This window comes from Meleagris gallopavo, chromosome 19 (assembly GCF_000146605.3).
Source record: "Meleagris gallopavo isolate NT-WF06-2002-E0010 breed Aviagen turkey brand Nicholas breeding stock chromosome 19, Turkey_5.1, whole genome shotgun sequence".
Taxonomy (NCBI): domain Eukaryota; kingdom Metazoa; phylum Chordata; class Aves; order Galliformes; family Phasianidae; genus Meleagris; species Meleagris gallopavo.
The window spans coordinates 2,513,704-2,534,931 of NC_015029.2; the positions used below are offsets into that span (position 1 = coordinate 2,513,704).

The 21,228-nt window shown below is 43.1% G+C and overlaps 1 protein-coding gene across 14 annotated transcripts in view; it reads right to left on the reverse strand.

Annotated features, from left to right (window-relative positions):
• Positions 1–512: 512 nt before the first annotated feature.
• TNC (tenascin C) overlaps positions 513–21,228 on the reverse strand; it is a 97,548-nt gene continuing 76,832 nt past the window's right edge. For 6 of the 14 annotated variants that reach the window (XM_031556162.1, XM_019621394.2, XM_031556163.1 and 3 more), the window contains 15 exons: positions 20,874–21,146; positions 18,430–18,705; positions 16,003–16,275; positions 14,265–14,537; positions 10,030–10,152; positions 8,997–9,140; positions 7,768–7,887; positions 7,293–7,436; positions 6,856–6,986; positions 6,217–6,349; positions 4,964–5,115; positions 4,393–4,489; positions 3,566–3,727; positions 2,852–3,015; positions 513–1,797 (listed from right to left, as the gene is read on the reverse strand). In XM_031556162.1, coding sequence (XP_031412022.1) covers positions 1,687–1,797; positions 2,852–3,015; positions 3,566–3,727; positions 4,393–4,489; positions 4,964–5,115; positions 6,217–6,349; positions 6,856–6,986; positions 7,293–7,436; positions 7,768–7,887; positions 8,997–9,140; positions 10,030–10,152; positions 14,265–14,537; positions 16,003–16,275; positions 18,430–18,705; positions 20,874–21,146 — 2,576 coding nt within the window. In that variant the 3' untranslated portion in view covers positions 513–1,686. The remainder of the gene's footprint in view (positions 1,798–2,851; positions 3,016–3,565; positions 3,728–4,392; positions 4,490–4,963; positions 5,116–6,216; positions 6,350–6,855; positions 6,987–7,292; positions 7,437–7,767; positions 7,888–8,996; positions 9,141–10,029; positions 10,153–14,264; positions 14,538–16,002; positions 16,276–18,429; positions 18,706–20,873; positions 21,147–21,228) is intronic. The other 8 variants (XM_010720809.3, XM_019621399.2, XM_019621401.2 and 5 more) reach the window with 4 other exon arrangements.

The following is a 21,228-nucleotide window of genomic DNA, read 5'->3' on the forward strand; positions in this document are numbered from 1 at the left end:
AGCATTGCTAAACAGAGCAGCACAGAGCAGGACAGACAGACTCTGTGTGCCATCTGCCGGCAGCCAACCACAGCCGTGTGCTTATGATGGGGGAGGAGAGAGCCAAGAGATGCTGGCATAGGAACCGTGTGATAAGAAGACCCCCAGTGCTTCACTAATTCTGTGAGGGCCTTCTCCTGCTTCCCCAGCTGGGCATTATCCTTTCTCAGACAGTAAACCCCAACATGGAATAACCATTCCCAAGGGTTAACACAGCTGACGCTTTGAAATGGAAGGGCTGCAGTAATATGTGCATATAGGAAGGAGAGAAATTAGAAAGAACCCAATGGTAAAGTGATTCCTTCCCTGCTGAGAATTCCTTCCCTCTTGAGAAAGTGCTGTTCTCATGCACACACATTTTATACCTTGTGAAAACTGCAATACCTGAGCTTACCTTGCTGCTGGCAAGGAAGGGGCCGAAACATTTGCTCTGTTTGAGGAGCACAGTGTTGAAGCAAGGCAGAGAGACTGGATTAAAACAAAAGATCTTTTATTGTCTTCAACTGAAGAGCATGATACAGAGAAACTACACATAGGTTTCATTCATACAAAAAGAGAGCCCTTTATTTACACAAGTGTTCAAAGTCACCAATGGTACCTAACAACAACTCTGTGCTTTCCTTGTTTTCTTTTGTTAGTTATTCCCACCTAGATGGAGCAAGCGTTGGTCAGTAACACTGAGAAAAACGTGTAGAAGCTTTTGGGCAGGAAAAAAAAAAAAAAAGAAATGTGTTCTAAAAGAAACCAAATCCATAAGGACCTTTCACTGCAAGAAACCCAGCAGAATTCTTACAGCCAACCACTAACAAAAGAAACAGTTTTCAGTACGGGCTCAGCAGCCTGACAATTTTCAGCCTTTTACTTCCCCATGTAAGTACAGATACCCTGGACATGCACCAACTCAACAAGTATGAAAAAAAGGTAGAAATTTATTTAAAAGTAATTGTGCTTTTATTTAAAAAAGAAATTTACAATCAGACACTGTCCTGCTGTGTTCCCAAAAGCATTGTTCTCTTAAAAATGACAAAAATTTAGCTTATTATTATCATTATTATTATTACTTTGTCATTATATTAATAATATTAATTTTTTGCTTAAGTTTAAAAATGTACTGCTTTCCCTCTCCCCCTCCCCTTCCCTTCTTCTTTGTGGTACTTGATATATATATAAAAAAAGGCTTTCCAACGACCAAAGGGTTTCAATTATATCTAATAATAATAATAATGATAATTAATCATACACATTTCTGTGTGTAAAAAATATGGCTGGTTCTAAAACAAACTACCAATATACAAAGCTGTTCTCCCTCCCCTACCCTGGGCCACCCAAGAGATAGTCAGATCATGGAAGAACTTCATCCCAGAGGCTGAGAAAAGAAAAATGAAGAAAACAGCATACAACCCTTGAGATCGTTGTCTTTGGCGTGAAGGACATCAGTGGTGGGCAGAGCTGGAGCTGCTCTGCTGGAATTGCTGGGACACGTAAGGCTCGTCGTTTGGGCTGTTGTGCCAAGGGTTGTGATGCTTTGGTACGACTACCAGCTCCTCACCCCCATCACCCCAGTGATGCCAGAGATCCCCCCACGCCCCCCGCTCTCTGTCCCTCTCCACGTCGCCCTGCCTGTAGCCCTTTCACCACCCCAAGGCTTTATGCTCGCTTTCGTCTTCCTTCCAGATTTCGAAAGCTGGAGGGTCTCAGCTTCATCTCTGCAAACTGGATGGAGTATTCGTGGCCCTTCCAGTGGAACCAGTTAACACCCTGCCAAGATAAAGATGAAGCGTGAGAAGTCACACATCCACTTCACTTCTTTCTCTGTTGTCAGCCTTTATGTTTGTTTTAGCTTTTAGAATCACAGGATCATGAATATTTGTCGGCATTCAGTCGAGTTAGAGAGCTCTCACAATTTCTTGTAGCATCAGAATAGTTCTCCAAATCATCCTCCGAATAGTTCTGCTTTATTGTGTTCAACATACATCTTCTATACCATTCACTTACAAGGCAGGAATTCCGGTCCCTCTAATCAGTTAACTGGCCTAGCTTCTCCCAAAACACAATGATAAAGGATGAAAGGTTTCTTAAGTGTGATAAGATTAACAATGCATACAAACAGAACCTCATGTTTACCCTTAGATGCAAACAGATCCCATTTGCTCTCTGTCTTACACTCCAGACTCCCAAGGTTTCACAGTGATAGGGTCTATCAAGGAGTCTGATAAACTCTTTGCTGACTCGCTCACAGTTACATCTTACCCCACAAAGGTTGGAAAAGACCTCTAAGATCACCAGCCTCAACCCACCCCCACCATGCCCACTGACCACGTCCCTCAGCACCACATCTCCATGGTTCTGGAACAACTCCATGGATGGTGACTCCCCCACCTCCCTGGGGAGTCTGTGCCAATGCATTGCCACTCTAACTTGGTAACAGAGACACAGCAAATCAAAAGGACTTTGGGAAGCACACGTCTCTGGCTACTAGCACGCACAGCCTGTACAAACAAAGTCATAAGCTGTTTCCCAGAACTGTCACTTTTTGCCTGGCCTTCATGGCAGGAAGAGCATTTTGTTTCACACTTGAAAACTACAGTTGTTCCCTGCAGATTTTTGAGATATCCATGGAAAGTCATACAAAATCATCAATACTTCTCCAGCATTCTTGTTTTGTGAGCGGTTGTCCCTCTCTTTTCCTATTATTCTTTCCTCTGGAGGGAGGGCTTGGCTGATGTGTTTCTGGCTAGCTGAACCACCAGACAGATAACTGCAATTCCTCTCCTTCTGACACATTATAAAAGCCTTCAGACACCATACTCACCTGACTGTGGTTGTTGTCACCATATCTGCCCATCAGATTGACTCGATGACAATTCTTGTACCAGAAAGCACCCTTGTATGACAAAGCACAGTTGGTGATAGCAGAATCATTGTCCTTGTCAAAAGTGGAGAAGGATCTTCCATTATGGTAGGTCATGGAGTCACCTGGATGGAAAGGACAAGAGAAAATGCAAAGTCAGTGACTTGTGTGGCTTAGATTACATGGGAGTGATCATCCTGCACAAAATCTTTGGGCTGTACCACGCATCTGGCTGTGTATCTAAGCTTCTTCAGCATTGATTTGTTTTACTTCAGAAGTAATTTTTGTTTCAGAAGGCAACTCAAACCACTTTGTTCAGCAAAATTACAAATCATGTCATAACAGAACTCTGCTGCATATTCCACTGAAGAGATGAGACCATACCATGTTATTATTGGCTGCGTAAATGACAGCAGAGTATTGACCAAATGAGATATGTGGCTGCTTAGTATACTTGTTTATATTCTGTCACAAGCATGCCATAAAAAGCGGCACCTAAATAACTAGAGGATTTAGAACGGAAACATAAAAGCCACTGATACATTCATATTTTCAAACACCTGCCATCCAGAGAGAGGGACCCACTGTGATGCTCATCTTCAACATGCACAGGCTGGAAGCTTGACTCAGCTGAGAGGAAATTGCAGAACAGAAGAAATACATATTTCAGCTCACCTGCTGTTCCACTGTAGCCATCCACCCTCAGCCGGTACCGGGTCTTGGCATCTCCAACGCTGAACCTGTCGTACACAGCGTAGGCTGTCTCACCTCTGTCTTTCAAATCCACACGCAGCTCGTACTGCCCCTGAGAGCTGATTTTATGGAGGTTCTCCAGACCTGTGGAAATACGAGAATGATCCATTTGTCCTATAAAGGGTGTCAAACTGGCCTGGACAGATATCCTAGGACAGATACCCCAGGACAATAACTGGTTAGAAGATAAGCTATTTAAAGCTGTGGGACAATATCAGCACAAAATGAAAGGGAAACAGTTTTAGAGACTATCTCAGCCCTTCAAATCACAGCAGCATGGAGCACCTTGAGAAAAGTAACCAAAGCCAGTGCTTCATGACAGTCACTGTCTTCCATCATGACAGTCACTGTCTTCCATCTATGAGCAAATAAAATGTAGTCCAGCCTCTGCACATTTGCTTTTTACCCCACTTTACTTCATTAATTGTTGTGTTTTTCTTATTAGGGATATCCTAGGAGTACAGCAAGAAGAGCATTTGCAGCTACTTCTCAGGTTCTGACCTCTTACAGAGCACCAGTGAGCATCAGTTTGGTACATTTGGTCATCCAAGAGGTTTGACATTTACGAGGGGGACTGGGTTGGACCTGGAAATCTCAGTCCCCCTGCAGCTTGCTTCTCCTTTGCCTGGACTGTGTTCCCCTTTAAATATCCTTGTCACTTGAGCAGAGGCTTCAGAATGGCACCTTGTCTTTTGGGCTTTCTTTGCTTGTTTGGGCTTTCTAGAATAAGATAAATTCTTGCCACTTACCTATCCAGAATTCATCCTTAGGATCTCCAAATCCGGCCACGTAATTCTTCCAGTTCTTGTAGAAATCTTCCTTTCCATTTTGGCGCCTCAGGAACACCTACAGCCACCGCACACAAGAAGAGTTACAGTCAAACCGCCTTAGACAGAAGGAGTGCTAGCAATGCAGCTTTTGCCAACGCAGAGCTTGGCATTGCTGCTCCCCTGCCCCTATCACCCAGGCAGCAGTCTCATTGCAGTTACTGAATCATACCAGGAACACTCCTTATTTTTTTTAAGTAAGTCTTCTCTATTCCATTCTCAGACTCCCCCAGGTAATGCGGTCTTCTGGTTTCTATTCTCTGCATCTTTAAACTCTCCTTCCCATCTAAATTGAGTCAGTCTCCCCTCGTTTCACCTTATTATCTGTTTTTAAGGTATCTAAGATGGTCATTTCAGCTTCTCCTCCATCCACTGATACTCCAGTAACAGAGCTCTATGAGCAGCGCTGAAGGAGAGCAGGGATGGGACCTACCCTTGTTGTTGGCACATGCAGATACATATCAGGGTGCCACGGGCTCCCCTTTTTACTTACAATCCATCCACCTCCATCTTCAGCCATGTCACAGAAGACTTGCAGAGGCTGTGTCCTGTCTCCATTCAGATAAATAGTGTAGAGCCCAGAGGTGACCTCTCCATTCAGGAGAGCTTGGGAGCAATCTTTAGGATAAGGATAAAGAAGACCAGCTGCACAAAAAAAGAAAATAGAAAACAGTCCTTGAGAGATCAGCAATTATAATGAACTTGTTGAATTCAAATGACTCATGGTGATCAGTGGCATAATCATGTGCTAAGCCCGGAAACTGGCTCGTAATTGCTATCACACACACACAGAAAATTACAATAAACATAAGATGACGTGCATTTTTCTTTTGGGTAAGGTTTTGCACATCTGTCTACACTTTTGGGAGCACCATAAATACCATATAACCAAATAACCATATAACATACTCCCTGTTGTGAGGGAAGTACATCTGCCAGCTCATTTAAATAGTGCAACCCCTGTCAGTTAGCCAAATGTCTGTTGAACACACACAGATGAATTCTCCTATTTCTGGTTCACCCTGCTTTACATAGGGACTGACTGGGAGCAGAATGGGGGCTGTGTGACTTCCAAGAGTCCTTGGGCTGAAGTTGGTACAAGGGCAGATGGAGCAATGGAGATGGTTGAAAGTGCTGCTGGGTCTGTGAAAAGGGAGACAAATGATAGGCAAGGTTTTACAGTTAATACTAAGCAATATTATATTTTTCATGTCATCAAAAGGTGTGTCAATGAGACCAGTGACTGCCAAATATGTCAGCTGAGAAGTACCCTTCAAAGAACCCAACCTACTCTGGAATTCAACTTACCACAGGGCTATCCTATTAGAGCTGGAATGGACATACCATTGTGACAGTACACAACCTGACCTCAGAAAGAGGACAAAAAAAAGCCTGTCCAGAAATTCAGCTCCAAAGACTCCTGTACAGATGTTTGTGTTTGGGTGTGGTTTGCTTCATTTCAATTTAAAAAGCTGATTTGTTCTCACAACTTGCTATGCACCCAGATAAAGATAACTCAAGGGGTCAGTGTGGATTTTAAGATGTGACAGAATTCAGAATTTTGGGAAATTCAGAACATGGGAAAGGCAAGATGTTTCATCAGAAAGAGAAGACTACAGAGATAATGTGGCTGGATATAAAGGAACAAAGGTCATCCTTCCAGTTTGGGGGAAGCAGATGATACTACAGCTTCAGGAGAATGGGACTTTTGCACTTTCATCTGCTTACACACTCTAAGGTCCTTACTTGTGGTGAAAACGGTCTGGATTGTTTTGCTCCTCATAGATCTGCTCAGTGCCTGGAGTTTCACTGTGTATTGAGTGGATGGGCTCAGCTCTGTCAGGGTGTAGGAGGTCGTCTCAGGGTCTAGGATGACTTCCTATGGGGATGATAAACAACACAAGGAAACCACAGTGAGAAAATCATACTAAGTGGAACTGTAACAGTTTCTTTTTGTGGTGATTATGGTTGTATCTTTAACCATTTATACTATTTCATGCAACACTTGCATTCCTCAAAGGTTTTTTTCCTGCTCGCTTTCTTCAGGAGAGTTGTATGGAGGTGAATGTTTCATTTCTGTAAGCTGTGTGGTTTAAAAGCAGGCCAGCACAAAAGTTTACACGATTTGAATATACACACTGCACAGATGACTCTGTGCAGCTCACAAAACAATTGAGCAAGATCATCCTTTAGGACAAATCTGGAAATTTCATTCTCCAGACCTCAAAAAGCTTTTTTTTTGTGTGTGTGTGTTTGTATCTTTAAACCCCTGATTTTCAGCATGATCAGGCAATATGCTTCCCTGAAAATCAGAACCCTTTCTGGCACACCTTTAATGTCCAGTTTTGAGGTACAGCCCTTCAGGTTTAGATACAAGTGCTCTACCTTGACTTTGCCATCAATGGACTCGTAGATCAGGAGGTAATCAGTGACAGGAGCACGTGGAGGCCTCCATGTTATCACAGCTGTTTCTGCCTGGACCTCAGTAGCACTTAAATCTTTTGGAGCATCGAGTCCTGAAGGAGTGAGCAGAGAAATTACAATCACACACTGATACAGTTTAGCATAGAGGTTACAGGAGGGATATGAATACGAGCTAGGAAAGCACATATTCCCTCTGCAGAAATTGAAAATTAAAGGAAAAAAGAAAAAAGTCATCCTAAATTTTATGATTAAAAACACGGTGTGAGTGCTTTCAAAATTGAAGTTTCTAGCAAGAAGCACACATGCTGTCTGAGGTGGTGATAGCAGAGTAAAGTAAGCCTTGTGGGACCAAGGAGGTGACAGCCTGCCTCCTCTCCCAGCAAGCTGGGACACAGCACCTGTAGTGAACTGGGTGGAGAGGGTCTCACTCTTCTGTACATCCTTCACAGCATGGACCCTCAGGGTGTACTCCGTTGCAGGTCGAAGGCCGTTCAGGTCATACTCCACTGTGTTTCCTGATACCATCTGTGTGACTTCTGGCTCTAAGAAGCAAAGACAGAAGAGAGGCAGTCGTTCAGGCATGCCTTGGTATGCTCATCTGCGTGCTCCTCTACGGGATCCTGGGTTAACAGCAGAGCCCTCTCCAAGACTGTTAGCACTCTCTAGTGTTCTTACGAATTATAGCACCTTTTCAAGAAGTTCATGAGTTCAGAAGTACCTTTGTTCATGCCTGAATTAGGAAAGCATTAACTAAACTGGTGGTTTTTAACATGCTTCCAGCAAGGCGTCTCCATCAAGTGGCAACCACCCACTCCCTTTTGGGCCTGTCCTCCTGGAATCACAGCTCCCTGACCCATCACGAACTCTTCTTACCATCCTCAGAAGAGTAGGAGACAACATAATTATCCACAGCTGCAATTGCAGGCTGCCAGGTTGCCAGAGCCTCTGAGTCTGTAATGTTCATCACTACCAGTCCTGATGGGCTGTCCAGAGCTGGAAGAAACGATAACATGATGAAGGAATTTGGCAATTACTATCAGCTCTGTGCAACTCTCTGTTGTAACCATAGAATGTAAAATGTGCAAACATTACTGCTCAATGCAGCAGCTTTTATGGTTCCCTTTGGAATAGTGGAGCTCTGCAGAAAAAACGTCAGTGCCTATAAAGAGACATCAAATGCCTCCACTGGAGACGGGAGGTCAACGCGTGGAAAGATTAAACACTGGGAACAGACATAACTAACTGCATTCTCAGATCAGTTCTGATAACATCAATCTTAACAGCTCTGTCAGAGCTGACATATTTCTCTCAACACCCTCAAGTCTGGACTGCTTCTTGGAGCGAACTCAGGAGACAGAGCTTGGGAAAAATAACTAATGTGACGGCAATTGATAGCCACTGTGACCTTCCAACAGCTCGCCCTGCACTTATAAAAATAAACCAGTGCAACAGCCAGCTAACCATCCAAACATCATGCCTTGCTTCCTTGTGGGACTCTGCTTTGCACCTCCTTTTATGCTCTCCCTATGCTGGGAGAGATGCCTGCCCCCAGTATGGCTGGAACAGGCTATAAATTGCACTTTATTATCCAATCTACATCATCTTGTCCTTGCCACAGTTCTCTGAACACTTGTCAGAGTCCAAAAATAATGAACAAATGAGACTTCATGGTGGCAAAAAAAATTTCCCGTGGGGATATTTAAAGGTATATTGTAGGAAAAAAAGCCAACAGAGAACAAGAGAGAGGATGCTTTTGTGCTTAGGACACAGTTGCGAATTTGGGAGATGTGGAAAACACAACAGAAAGTGGGCTGAACTACCCAGTGAGCAGGTTCTTTGCTCCCACATCAGTAGAATGGTATTTATTAAACTTCCTTTTGTTTCTGTGTATTAGGACTGTAAACACATGGACAGTCTTTGCCCCACTGCAAGGCAGCTCTGCTCTAGGCAGTGTGGGAGCCTGATCAAACCTGCAAGCTCTGCTCTCACCTGAAGTACAAAAACAACACAAAGGAAAGAGGGAACAAGATCAAAGTCCTTCATTCCTGAGTCTGTTCTGTGATGCAGACAATGTATGTAAGAACCTGCTATTTATGTATTACCTGTTTTCAGAATTCCAGAGATGGGTTCACTTTCTTCGAAGCCTTTCACAGAGATGATATTAACATTGTAGTCTACACCTGGGATTAACTTCACCAGCTTTGTCCTTGTCTTGCTTCCATCGACTGTAACAACATTGGGAGTGCCTAGGACAAATGTCAATGTCAATGGATTAATGGCAGTTCTCCATAAATGCTTGAAAGAAGTGTGTTTCAGGTTAAACACATTGTGATCAATGTGAATTCACATGTACAGAAGTTGAAATTTTCCCCACTGTGTCACAACCACTAATGGGACAATAAACTGTGGCCACAGCAGCTGACTCTAAGACAATGGTTTCTATTTCTTTCCTACTGGCATGCCAACAATAAGGAAAAAAATCAGTATCTCTGATATCATAACTTTAAAAAAGAGATGAAAACAGCACTACCTGCATATAAATTCTTACACCTGCAAGGATAGGACTTCCTACTTTAAAACTACTTGGCTTCTTGCAGAGGATGGACAAAGATAAATCAAGTCTGATGATGTTCTCCTTCACCCATCTCATTTTAAACAAAGATATACTGTATATTATTGTAAGTTGTGAAGATTTATGACAGATACTTCTTTCAAATTCTGGGTTTATTCCAGCAGAACACATGGGCAAATGCTTGATCATGATTGTAGGTCATTCCTTTTCTTTTGTGGGATCACTATACATGTACATTTACATTGTCTAGAGACGTAGATCTTTACTTGTCTTATTTAAAAGCACTTCTGTGATCCTGGCACATGCAGTGTTTGCTCAGTAGTTGTTTCCTTCCAGAGATGTCCCTAAGTTATGCTAAAAACGTGCTGAAGTATAAGAAATTGTTTAAGCAGAGCACTAAAACAGGGTTATAATACTGAAACAACAGTGGGGATTACTAAGAAATATCACTACCTTTGAGAAGTCTGATAAGCATGGCTTACAGTTGCTGTTCTGAGGGCCATCTCCCAGATACACTTTTCACTCTTCCCCTTTACCATCTCCCTCCATGCCCCCACACTCACCGCCTGTGACGGGGACATAGGAGACCCTGTAGCTCTCCACGCGGCTGCGGGGGGGGGTCCAGCTGACTGTAGCAGAGTTTTCTGTGATGTCTGAGAAAGCAATTCCCTTGGGAGATCCCACAACTGTCGGTGGAGAAGAGAAGACAAACACAGCACAGAGAGAGAAAAGGTCAATAATTTGTTTGCCAGTCCTTGGTGCTGTGACTTGTGTTACCCCTGTGTGCCAGGAGCTGATGCTGTCAATACTCTCCAAAGCAACACGGATGTGGGCAGCACCACTTAATGGTTTTATCACACACTGAGAGCAATAATCTACTCGGTCTTAATTTTCCATTTTCAGTAATATTACAGTATTTTCTAACTTAAAAATACCACAGATGTGTCCACAAGATAACAGAGATTTCAGCGTATGGAGCAACACTTACAGGAGTACTATTTTATTAGCATTGTACTTATCAGTTTTTCTAACCTAGTTTCACTTGGATGATTTTTAGTCTTTCTATTGCGCTTTGGAGCCCTATTTGTGACACACAGCAACCCTCAGCAATGCAGAAATGCCTCTCGTTGAGCACAAACCTTCTACTGTAGGATGCCTAAAAGAGACTCAGGCTCATTTCCCCCCATAGGAACCATCCTCTCAAGCACTGCCTGCCTGTAACTTCCGTTGGCTTAACCCTACAATATTAGGTTTTCTTCTTGGAAACACTGCTAGAGACCATGATTTTTTTTCTAGGTACATAGGAAAGGCACTTGTGGTATCACTGCAGCTTTCTGCCATACCCTGTCCAAACCTGAGCATGACATTTGCCTGTATAAAATAAGACTGATAAGCTGGGACACACTCATTGGTACAACCTCGTTGTTTAGTCTTGTAAATGAAGTCTAATGAGTGTTACCAAAATGACCCAATCTGAAGATGCAAACCAACATGTAGCACAATCTGAAACATTCTTCTTTAAAGCTTAAGTAAGTAACTGCAAAACATGATTGTAAGGGTTTCTGGAAGGACACGGTGAAGGGATCTGCCACTTCTAAGTTTACACTCTGCATCTCACTTCCAATTTGCTTTTTTGACTGTAACCAAAACAACGCTGAAATGTGAAAAGAAACAAACAGCCCACACATACTGACTTAGTCATTAGCACAAAGGCGACAGATCCCAAACATAAACCACATAAAGAGTGGTGGAAACAAGCTGTGGGCAAGGGGAAGGTGGCAAAAGAAGGAAAAAAAAGTGACTGTGCTTGGAACAGATTGGAAAGAACGTGTCTGCGGGAAAGAAGTCAAAGAGGGCTGTTTGTTCCATGTGTCCCCAAAGCTCCAGCAGCAATGCACTAAATCAACCGAAAGTCAAGGAAGGAAAAACAACTGAGCCCTCAAGAGAAATGTGAATCATTTCTCACAAGGCATTTTGGGCTTGGGGGGCTTGATCACATGGAAAAGCCAGAGAAAGAAAGAGTAAGAGAAGGAAGAAAGCAAGGTAGGGTTAGCAAAGCTACATGACACCTAAACCAGCTACTCAGTCTAAATTGTGATGGACAACTCCATGGAACACAGCCCTCTTTGGTCCAGCATTCAGGGGTTTCACACACATGAATGCTTCAGCCTTATCCAGAAAATAAGCACCTAAGCATGCCATTAAATTCTGCTGTGCACACTTCCACGGGTGCACACTTCATACATGTTTGCTGTACCAGGTAAATTGCTGCATAGCAAATAACAGTAAGAAAAGCCTTAACTACATAAGAGTCCCACATCCCCATTACCCCAACTGCATCTGCTTTCCTAGGAGCAAACATGGCAAACAAAGCACATGGGACCCTCCTGGCAAGCACCAGTCCTTGAATGAGTACCAGAGAGGTAACAGTGCAGTTCCTCTGAGCACAGGGAAATGAAATAGCAGCAAGTGATACCATCTTGAGCCACCTGAAAGCCAGAATTAAGCAGGCATTAAAAAAAGCAGGCCAGGGTGCTTCTGTTTTTTAATCACAAAAAAACTCCGTGCAGCTGTCGGACAGACACAGATCATTAGCATTATCCTCCAGCACCACTCCTCATTAGCTCTACCTGAGACTGAGGATCGTCTGTGAGGTCCGTGGTACTTGCAGAGCTCTGATTATTGTTGGTTTTTTGTTGTTTTTTTTTTGTTTGTTTTTTTGCTAAATATGTTCTATCCTCACTAACAGACTACACGAATATGTTCACTGGCTTTCTTCTACTAAGAATCAGGAAGCATCAGACTATACTTGTCACATATAAAGAGCATTTGGGGATCCTCTCAGATGAAAAATCCCATCAGAATGTGGCAAAACACCATTTAAAGAAGAGGAAATTAGCATCATGAGTCCCACATTTCCTACCAAGGATATTAACTGGCACACAGCCACCAGTCCCCTGCTGAGGGCTGAATTGCATCTCCACAGATATTATACAGAAGAATCTCCAGGAGAGAATCTCCAAGAATCTTCCTCTGAGAGCACCAGTGTGCAAAGTCGTTCATGCCAACTGGATCAGGCACTGCAGCTCTGTGCAATGCTGCCTTACTCTGCGGTGACATTATGGACATTATGGTTAATGTCCTCTCTCACAGTAGAATTGGTGAAAGTAAGGAAGGAAACCACAGAGGAGGACAGTGCACCCAATGGTGAACATGCAAGGTCTTTCCTCCCTCTCCTTCCTTCCAATGGCTGGATGGCTTTGCATGCAGAGATACGAGGTCAGACCTCCAGAGAGGGTTGCTTAGTGATGCTTAAAGCAGATGTCTTCAACTGCACTGATTTACACCAGTAGCAGATCCGATCCCCGATGACTGCATATGTTTATACAAGGGTATGTGCCCATGTAGGGAAGAAGGGAGAAGTGTGAGTGATAAATACAGAGTGGGATTTTCAATTCTTTCAGCTTTCATTTTCATGACCTCATTTCCATGGTAATGTTTGGGTTAGGTTTGCTGCTCTGTTCGCTGGCAGTCTTTGTTCCTAGTGGGATTTTTCTGCTTCCTTTACTAAGACTGAAGACATTCTGACACTTATTTCTTGCTCGCTCATACACTGTTCACAGGCTAGAATAAAGCACACAAACCTGTCAAGCCACCCATTGCAGAGGTAGCAAATGTTACTTAGCCATTAAACTGGATTTCTTATAAATATGCACATGTTTCTCCAAATAGCCAACTCCTAAATAAGAAACTAGTTAGATGCTTTGGTGGCCCCAGTATCTGATGCAGTGTAACATGCAGTTTGAGTTATTTAGCTGGATTTTTGTGGCTCCAACTCTATTATCAATTATCCATGGGCTATTTACAGCTGAAAAACATCTTTGGGGCTATTGGCGCCATGAGGTGACGTGTGCTAAATCTCCCTGAAAGGACCAAATTAGAATGCAGTCATGAGGAAAATGATAACAGTTAGTGGTTTACCATAAATATCCTGCAAATGGGGACGTGCTGCTAATAAGTGCAGTTGACTTCAAGCATCCTTCTCCATTATGAGACAGCCCACATGAAGCCCAGAGAAAGGTGGCCTGTGATGGATGCGTGTAAACACTCAGGTGAGTGGGTATGTGTTTATTCAAGGGCTGTGATGGCAGATAGTAGAGCTGCTCAGAAATGTGCCTTTTCGTGCTAACAACTGCCACCGCAGACACTGAGGTGAGTTGTGAGCTCATGCTATTTTAGGGAAAGCTGCTCCATACTGAGTTACTGTTGGTCCTTTGCTGCAGGTTATAGCTGAACACAAAACCTTTTACATATTTCTGTTGTCTTCCTCTTGCACTGAACTCAACCATCCTCTTCTCATCACCCTCCTCCCAAAATTAGGTTGATCTGAAATCACTGTGTTTTCAAATCAGTAAGCCCCACGTTTTTTAAAGAGAGAATGTGGATCTAAGAGCATTGCTTCATTTTTTCACATTTAAATATTTCAAAATGACATCATTATACTGATGGAGAAAAAAATGAAAAGTTCCACTCAAAAGTGCCCAAATTAAATGCTTCAAATTATGAACCCATTCTTCATTTAAGTTAATCTGAAGAATTCAACCTAAGCCTTAAGAACTTTTTACATGACCAGAATCTGCATATTTTCATGCAAAAACAGTATGAACAATCAAAACTTGGGTAGGTGACATGCAGGAGACAATTTGAAGTTCACAGTAACCGCTCAGACCACCTAGGAAAAGGAGAAATGTTAACAGAATTAGGCATGAACACGTTTTTCCTACCACAAAGACAATACCTGTGGTTGCTACTGAGTTTATGGGTTGGGAGCGCCGTCCACTGCTAACTCCATAGAGCTCAATTTCATACTCAGTGCCCTCTTTCAGCCCTGTTATATCGTGGGTGCGCTCATGGCCTGGTACTATGAGTTCCAGTGGATCAGATTTCCTTTTGGTATCCCTGATTTTTAGAACAAAACTGTCGAAAACCCCATCATCTGCAGTCCAGGACAGACGGAAGCCGTCTGGGGTAGCATCTGAAACCAGAAGGTTGTCGACCTCGGGTTCTGCCTCTAAAAAAGGAGAAGATAGCAGTAGGGGAAAAAAAAAGTGATTGTTTGAATTGATTCATTAGTGACCTTCCTGAGGTCTGGCTATAGCATACTGCAAGCATCCAACCACAGTTCAAAGAAAGGGAAAGAATCTGCTGGCTATTGAAAAAAAAGGAACATTAGCATTTTACACGTACCAAAGAATATATATGAGGGTGTGTGTGGGTCAAACTTTCCACTCTACCATAAGTCCACTATGTGGAAATACATCGTTTGCCTCTGCCATGCAAAATTACACATGCTGATAGTAAGTTGGAAGTGCATTTGTCCCTTACTTTTCATTGAGTTACCCATCGCATGTGAAACCTTTAGATATGATAAAAACAAGCTCTTGTTATACAGATCTGCAGGCATGCCTGTAACATGGTCAGGTCTCTGTCTGTTAGGAAGACAGCATAGAAGCTTCTTGAAAGAGTCTTTTCCTTCATGCAAAACCCTTATTCCATGCACTTCTGGCCTCTGTGATGCTTCAGATCAGAAGAACCCTTCAGTTTGATGTAAAACAAATGCTGAAGCAGCAATGGGGAATCATGAAAATTCATACATTTAAATGCAATGTGCAAGACCTGCTGTCCTTGGTGAACAAACCCACTCAAGAGGATCCCAGGAGCTGTAAGTTATTAAACAACCACAAAACACCTTCAGCTCAGTATGGTCAAGCATCTCTACCAACAGAAATGCTGTCGGAGTGCTTACTGTCTTAGAGCATCTCCGATGCACTTTTATCTTCCAGAGGAAGATGTTCTTATCTATTTTCTCACGAACCTGCAGTCAGGTTTACTACTGCATCGTCAGCAACATGGAGATGAGACTTGAGGGTTATAGGGCTAGAAAATCAGTCTGCAACAACTTTTCAAGAAAATTATTCAAATGCTGCTGGAAGACAGCAGTCACGATGAGGCTGAGAACACGAGCTAAGGTTTTGTGGAAAGAGACGCCAACGTTATGGTTGGCAGTGACCACACTGTGTTCTGTGTGTGGAACACAGAGAGAGTGAAAGAAACGAGGCCATAGGCAGGAAAACCAGGATGATTTCCTCCTGAAGATCCCGATGGTTGGCAAGTTGGAGAATGCTGAGGTGCCCAGCAGCTGTTAACAAGACGAGCTCCCACATGCAGCTATTTCTCTTGAAAGACTCCAGTTAGAAGTACCTGCATGAACATAGCAGAAATTTTCACCCCTCAACCCACGTCATGCGTCTCTACAGGATCCCTCACAAAGAGAAAAAGGAAACATCAAGTTAAAAGGAATGGAATTTCACTGGTGAACCGATCAACCACGAGGAGTTATGTGTAGCCACGATGCAGAAAGGGATGCAAAAGCCAAGGTTTGTTTTGCAAATGGATTGCATGAAACAACTTCCGTGTGAGAAGGAAAGCAAGAAAGAAAAAAAGTGGAAGAGAACAATTTGTTCACATTAAAATACCTGTAACAGCCACAGTGCTTAGGGGCTTTGTTTGGTGCCCCTTGGCAAAACCATAAAGCATAACCTCATAGCCAATGCCAGTTATAAGGCCTTTAAGCTTCAGTTGCCGCTGGGCTCCCGTAAGGAGGAACTCCTGTGGGTCCAGCAGCTTGCCAGAGTCCACCACGACTACAAGAAAGCTGTCGAAGGCATTCTCCGATGCCATCCACGACACTGTGAACCCGTAAGGGTTAATATCAGAGACAGTTAGGTTTTCCAGTGGGGGCATGGCCTCTAAAAGAAGGGAAGGTGCAAAAACACACACAAAAAAAGAAGCAAAAAGAAAAAAAAAAATTGCAAATTAGAAAATGTCACAGATTTCACCAGATATAAATCACAACTTTTTTCCCCCAAAATATGGTATTAATTGAAGTGTATAGCCCGGATCACAAGACCAGGATTTTCAATGGAGCCTCCAAAAGTTAAATGTTCAATTCTTAATTTTCCTCTAGCGCATCTTAACACCTCATCTCACAAGCTCCTTTGAAATTCCTTCAAAACTCAATGGGTAAGCACATTACTCTTGTTGCACATGCACTAAAAGGCAGATATAACCAAAACTGTTTTAAAACTGTTATGCACAAAGCTTTCATTTCCTTTCAGTTGCCTCCACCACAGCTGCTTTAGGGACAAGTCTCAACCTTGACATTCCTATACAGTTCCTATATCTTACATTCCTGCCTCTCTACCTCACACGAGTATCTCCAGCCTTTTCTTCCAGCAGTGGAGGGTCAGTGATGCCAGGAGGACTGTGAGAAGCAGGATATCCATCAGCCAGGTCACAGCCAGTGAAAGAACTAAACATTTGCAAAATTGCTTTTGAGGGCAAGAGGAGAGAAGCAAGAATTTGCACCGACTGAGGGCAGGGGCTAATGATCACAGAACAGAGCAATAATCTGTTCAAAGAGCTTCACAGGCAGCTGCTAATGTAGCATGTTGACAGCTTAAAGAAATTCCAGTGAGAGGTCTTTTTTTTATTTTTTCTTTTACATCAGCTATAATCAGTTTGTATCCATTTGTCAAAGTTCAGAGCTGTGGACCAATTTCTCAAAACTTTCCCACTGGGTCTCTCAGACTAAAAGGCCAAATTTTCACACGACAGTCAAGCTCACACAAAATCTGATGTGTCAAACAGAGAGATCAGCTGGCTCTGCTACACCCTGGCCATGACACAGCACCCCAGGCATTGCTAGAATTCTCTAAACAATTTGACAAACCACATTGCGTTGGCCTAGGAATTAACTCATCCAGTCTTCCATTGCTCAAATTCCACTCACTTAAGAGGAGAAGTCGTTAAATGCAAAATTTTCTTTGGCTAAGAGTTTTAGGTTTGTTTTTTGACCTTTCACAGCTGATGACATTGACTCTCTGTTTGAGTATCCCTGGAATAGGCGTGGAGTAACACCAGTATATTAAACCCAGGAGGTTTCTGCAAACTGTTGGCACATCCAACTGTGGTGTGGGGTGCCATGTGTTTACCTTGTTGTGGGAAGCTTCCTCTCAAAACACTAATGCCCATGGTTTGTTTTTAAAACGGAAGAGTTTTGGAAGCAAACACTTCCCGACTTGTAACAACATTCATCAGGTGGCAGGTCAAAGCTGGTGCAAAATGCAATCATAAGGGAAGGGATCATGGCCACTGATTTTCTTAGCAAGTGCTGGCATGGTAAGGGATGTTGCTCCTTCAAGGAGTGCTCCCACCGTGCATTAATGAAGTGAGGAGGAATATGAAAAGGCCTCAATTTCTGCTTTAATCCTATTTAGGCTTCCTTAGCTCTGTGCGATAAACCCTAGCAGTGCACACTGGCCATGTCATACACAGAATGTGAACATTGTAGTATTTATTTGACTATATCAGCATGTGATGTTCACTAATTCCAGATAAAATCTGGCCAAATTATTCATACATAGATTAGTTAATAGATGAGTTCATAGAATGGCCTGGGTTGAAAAGGACCACAATGATCATCTAGTTTCAACCCCCTGCCATGTGCAGGGTCACCAACCACCAGACCAGGCTGCCCAGAGCCACATCCAGCCTGGCCCTGAATGCCTACAGGGATGTATAGGTGTAAGATGTATAGGTGTAGGGATGTATAATGGATGTCAGAAGTACTGACAAATTTCTCCCTTAATCATCGAGAGTTAGAGAAGATGATGACACATGAGAGAAAGACTCCAGAGAGCTCTTGAATAACTTTGAACTATTACTCCTCCTAAAATTTTTTTAAGGTCAACATGCCTGCTGCAACCCATGCTTGCGCTAAGCTTCAAATGAAAGCATCAATGCTGGATACTCAGTGCTTTATCCGCACTTCTATCATGCGGAAATATATATATACATATGTTATCAACTGATAAACATACTCCAAACCTTTCGGCAGGTACCTGTCATGACAAAAGCAGTGAGGGGCTCTGTATGAACACCTGCATCGGTGGTGCCCTTAATGTTAATGTCATAGCCAGTGTAATCTAGCAGGCCTGAGATGTGGGCGCTGCGAGCACCTCCCGACACCGTAAGCTCCTGGGGTTCGTGTGCTGCATAGGAATCTCTAACGTGTATGACAAACTTGGCAAAAGGCCCATCTCTTGTGGTCCACGAGAGGTTGAAGCTGTCGGGGGTGACATTTGTGAGTGTGAGCGTGCCCAGCTGTGGCTCAGCCTCTGAAGGAGAGAGGAACACAGGTGAAGTGAGAGCATTACTTTGGGGTGGGGGGGAAGAATTAGCCATAGGGGGGGTTAGAGAGACTTAAAGCTAAAGCTGAAGGGTTTAGCCTTGTTTTGCAGTGGTTGAGGAAAGGAGCAGCACTGTAACAACTATTTTGTAAGGTTTTGGAAAGAAGCCAGTGAAATTAGTGCTGATTTTTAATTATTTTTCCATTCAGTTTTCTTAAATGCTCAAAATTTTCTTACTGAAATGTGGGCTTGATTTACTGAAGCATCAACAGCAAATAGCCTCATGGTACAACCGTGGAAACTGCAGTAACTCAGCACTGGATATTTAACAGGAATACCCAGACTCACAGCAATTCTGAAGTAGGATTCAAGCAGAAATTAGGATCAAAACAGATGTCCTTGAATACTGACTTCATCTTCTGTTTAGTGTTCTTGTAGATACTCATATTTTTGGACCCAGAAATTTACTGGGGTTTTAGTCCTAGCAGTGATCATCTCAGCATTAATCTCAGGCCAAAACCTCTCTGGACTCAATGGCTAAGGTGTTCCTTGTCCCCTGATTAGGCACAATCAAAGAACATCTAATGGACTGGACAAAAACAACCAAGAAATGCTCTTGCTCTCCCTCTTTCTGACTATTCAGAAACTTGGCCTTCATGCTATAGAAGGGGTACCATTCCTATTTTAATTTATTCCATTTAATGTAAAATCATTCAGGATTCATTAGAGCCCAAAAAGGCCACAAACACGACCCTGAAGTCAGGTGGCCTGGGAATCCCATCTGCTCTGAATTTCTCTTGCCAATTGAACCAAGAACACCTTGGGAAAGAATGATACCAGGGAATAACTGTACAAGTGATACATGCTGGGAGAAAAGCAAGAAGGATGTATCAAACTGACCAAGAAGAGTGAAAGAACGGAATCCTTTTGTTATCTAAAACAAGAACTGCTGCAAGATGTTCCAATTTTTACCAGCTGTCCCCAATTGCTTTTAAATAATAGTAGACCTCCCTCAATGGAAAAGTCTTGGAAGAGGTGAATCCAAGTGGCCCCAATTAAGGATACATGCCACTGTCATGCTGCCAATCAATGCCTTCATGGCTGACAGTGAAGACATCACCATGTAAGCATAATACCTCTGAAGATGGGAGGAGATGAGAAAATATCCACAATGCAGATAGGTTTGAGTGGAGAACCCAGTGAGACCGAGCATGGAGCCATCAGCCCCGCATGCAGCTCAGAGGTGACAAAACCGATCCCTTCCAGTCTGGTTCTGACATGGCTGCATTCCTTCACATGCCATTTACATCCAGTCAGGCAGGCTCATGACACCCAGACTCCAAAGAGTACTACATGCAAAACGAATTGGAGTTCTCTCTTCAGGAGAGTCTCGGTGAGCTCTTGGAATCACCATCACCACAGGAAAAGCTCTGACTCACGGTGAAAACCGACAGGTCTCAAGGACTAAAAGATAGCAATAGAAGTAGCAGTGTGGTGGGCTGACCATCAAGAAAGGTTGGACTTCCTATTTAAGCCCAGTTTTCTGCTGGGAATGCTTAAAAATGCCGGGCAGAGAAGAATACCAGAACTAGCAGAAGGTGGCTAGACCACTCCATGCAATTTTGGCTGGTCATTGAGCATGCTGCACAAAACTCCCACAGGAGATTCAAATGTCTTGGATGACATTTGGTTTTAAGAACAAAGAACCAAAATGACATGCAGGTGCCTCTCTGGCTGACAAAGCTACAAAGCCCTCCCACCCACAAGGAAGCAAGTGAGGATGGGATGAACAGGCACATCGCTCAGATCAAGTGAAAAGATATTCTGTGAAAAACATTAACCATCTGGAGCATGTCAGCTATATATACACAGCGCTTGCTGATAAGTGTATATATAATGAAACCAATCATGGTTTACAGCTGGCTCCCTTAATGCTGGGGGCACTTTTCCAGCCTTTTCCATTGTCCCAGATATCTCTCTTTCCAAGCACTCACAAGGTCAGTTTATTTCAGCCTCCCCTCATAGTGATCTTCCTATACTTTATCAAAGTATGAAGTATAAGGATGATGAGTTGGAACCACGTTTCAGAGCAGTTTGGTGGACAGAAAAAGAAAGAAGAGAAAAAAGCAAACCTAGAAGTCGAAACAGTGAAATACCTGTGGTTGCCAGTGCTGTCAAGGTCTGACCACCTTGCCCATCAACTACACCATGGAGCTGGACAGTGTAATTAGTGGCAGCTTTGAGGCTGGTGACTACATAGTGCCGGGAGGCCCCTGGCACTATTTGCACCAGAGAGTCCAAAGGGGAGTCAGAGTTTCTGACTTCTAGAATAAAATGGTCAAAGGCATTGTCCTGTGCTTCCCACATGAGCAACATGGAGTCTGAGGTAGCATTTGATACAGTGAGTTTGCTAAGGAGAGGTTCCTCTACTATGGGAAGAAAAACAAATGGAAATGCGTTGCAATTATTAAAACCCAAAGCAATAAAATAAAACAAAAGTTTGAATTCACA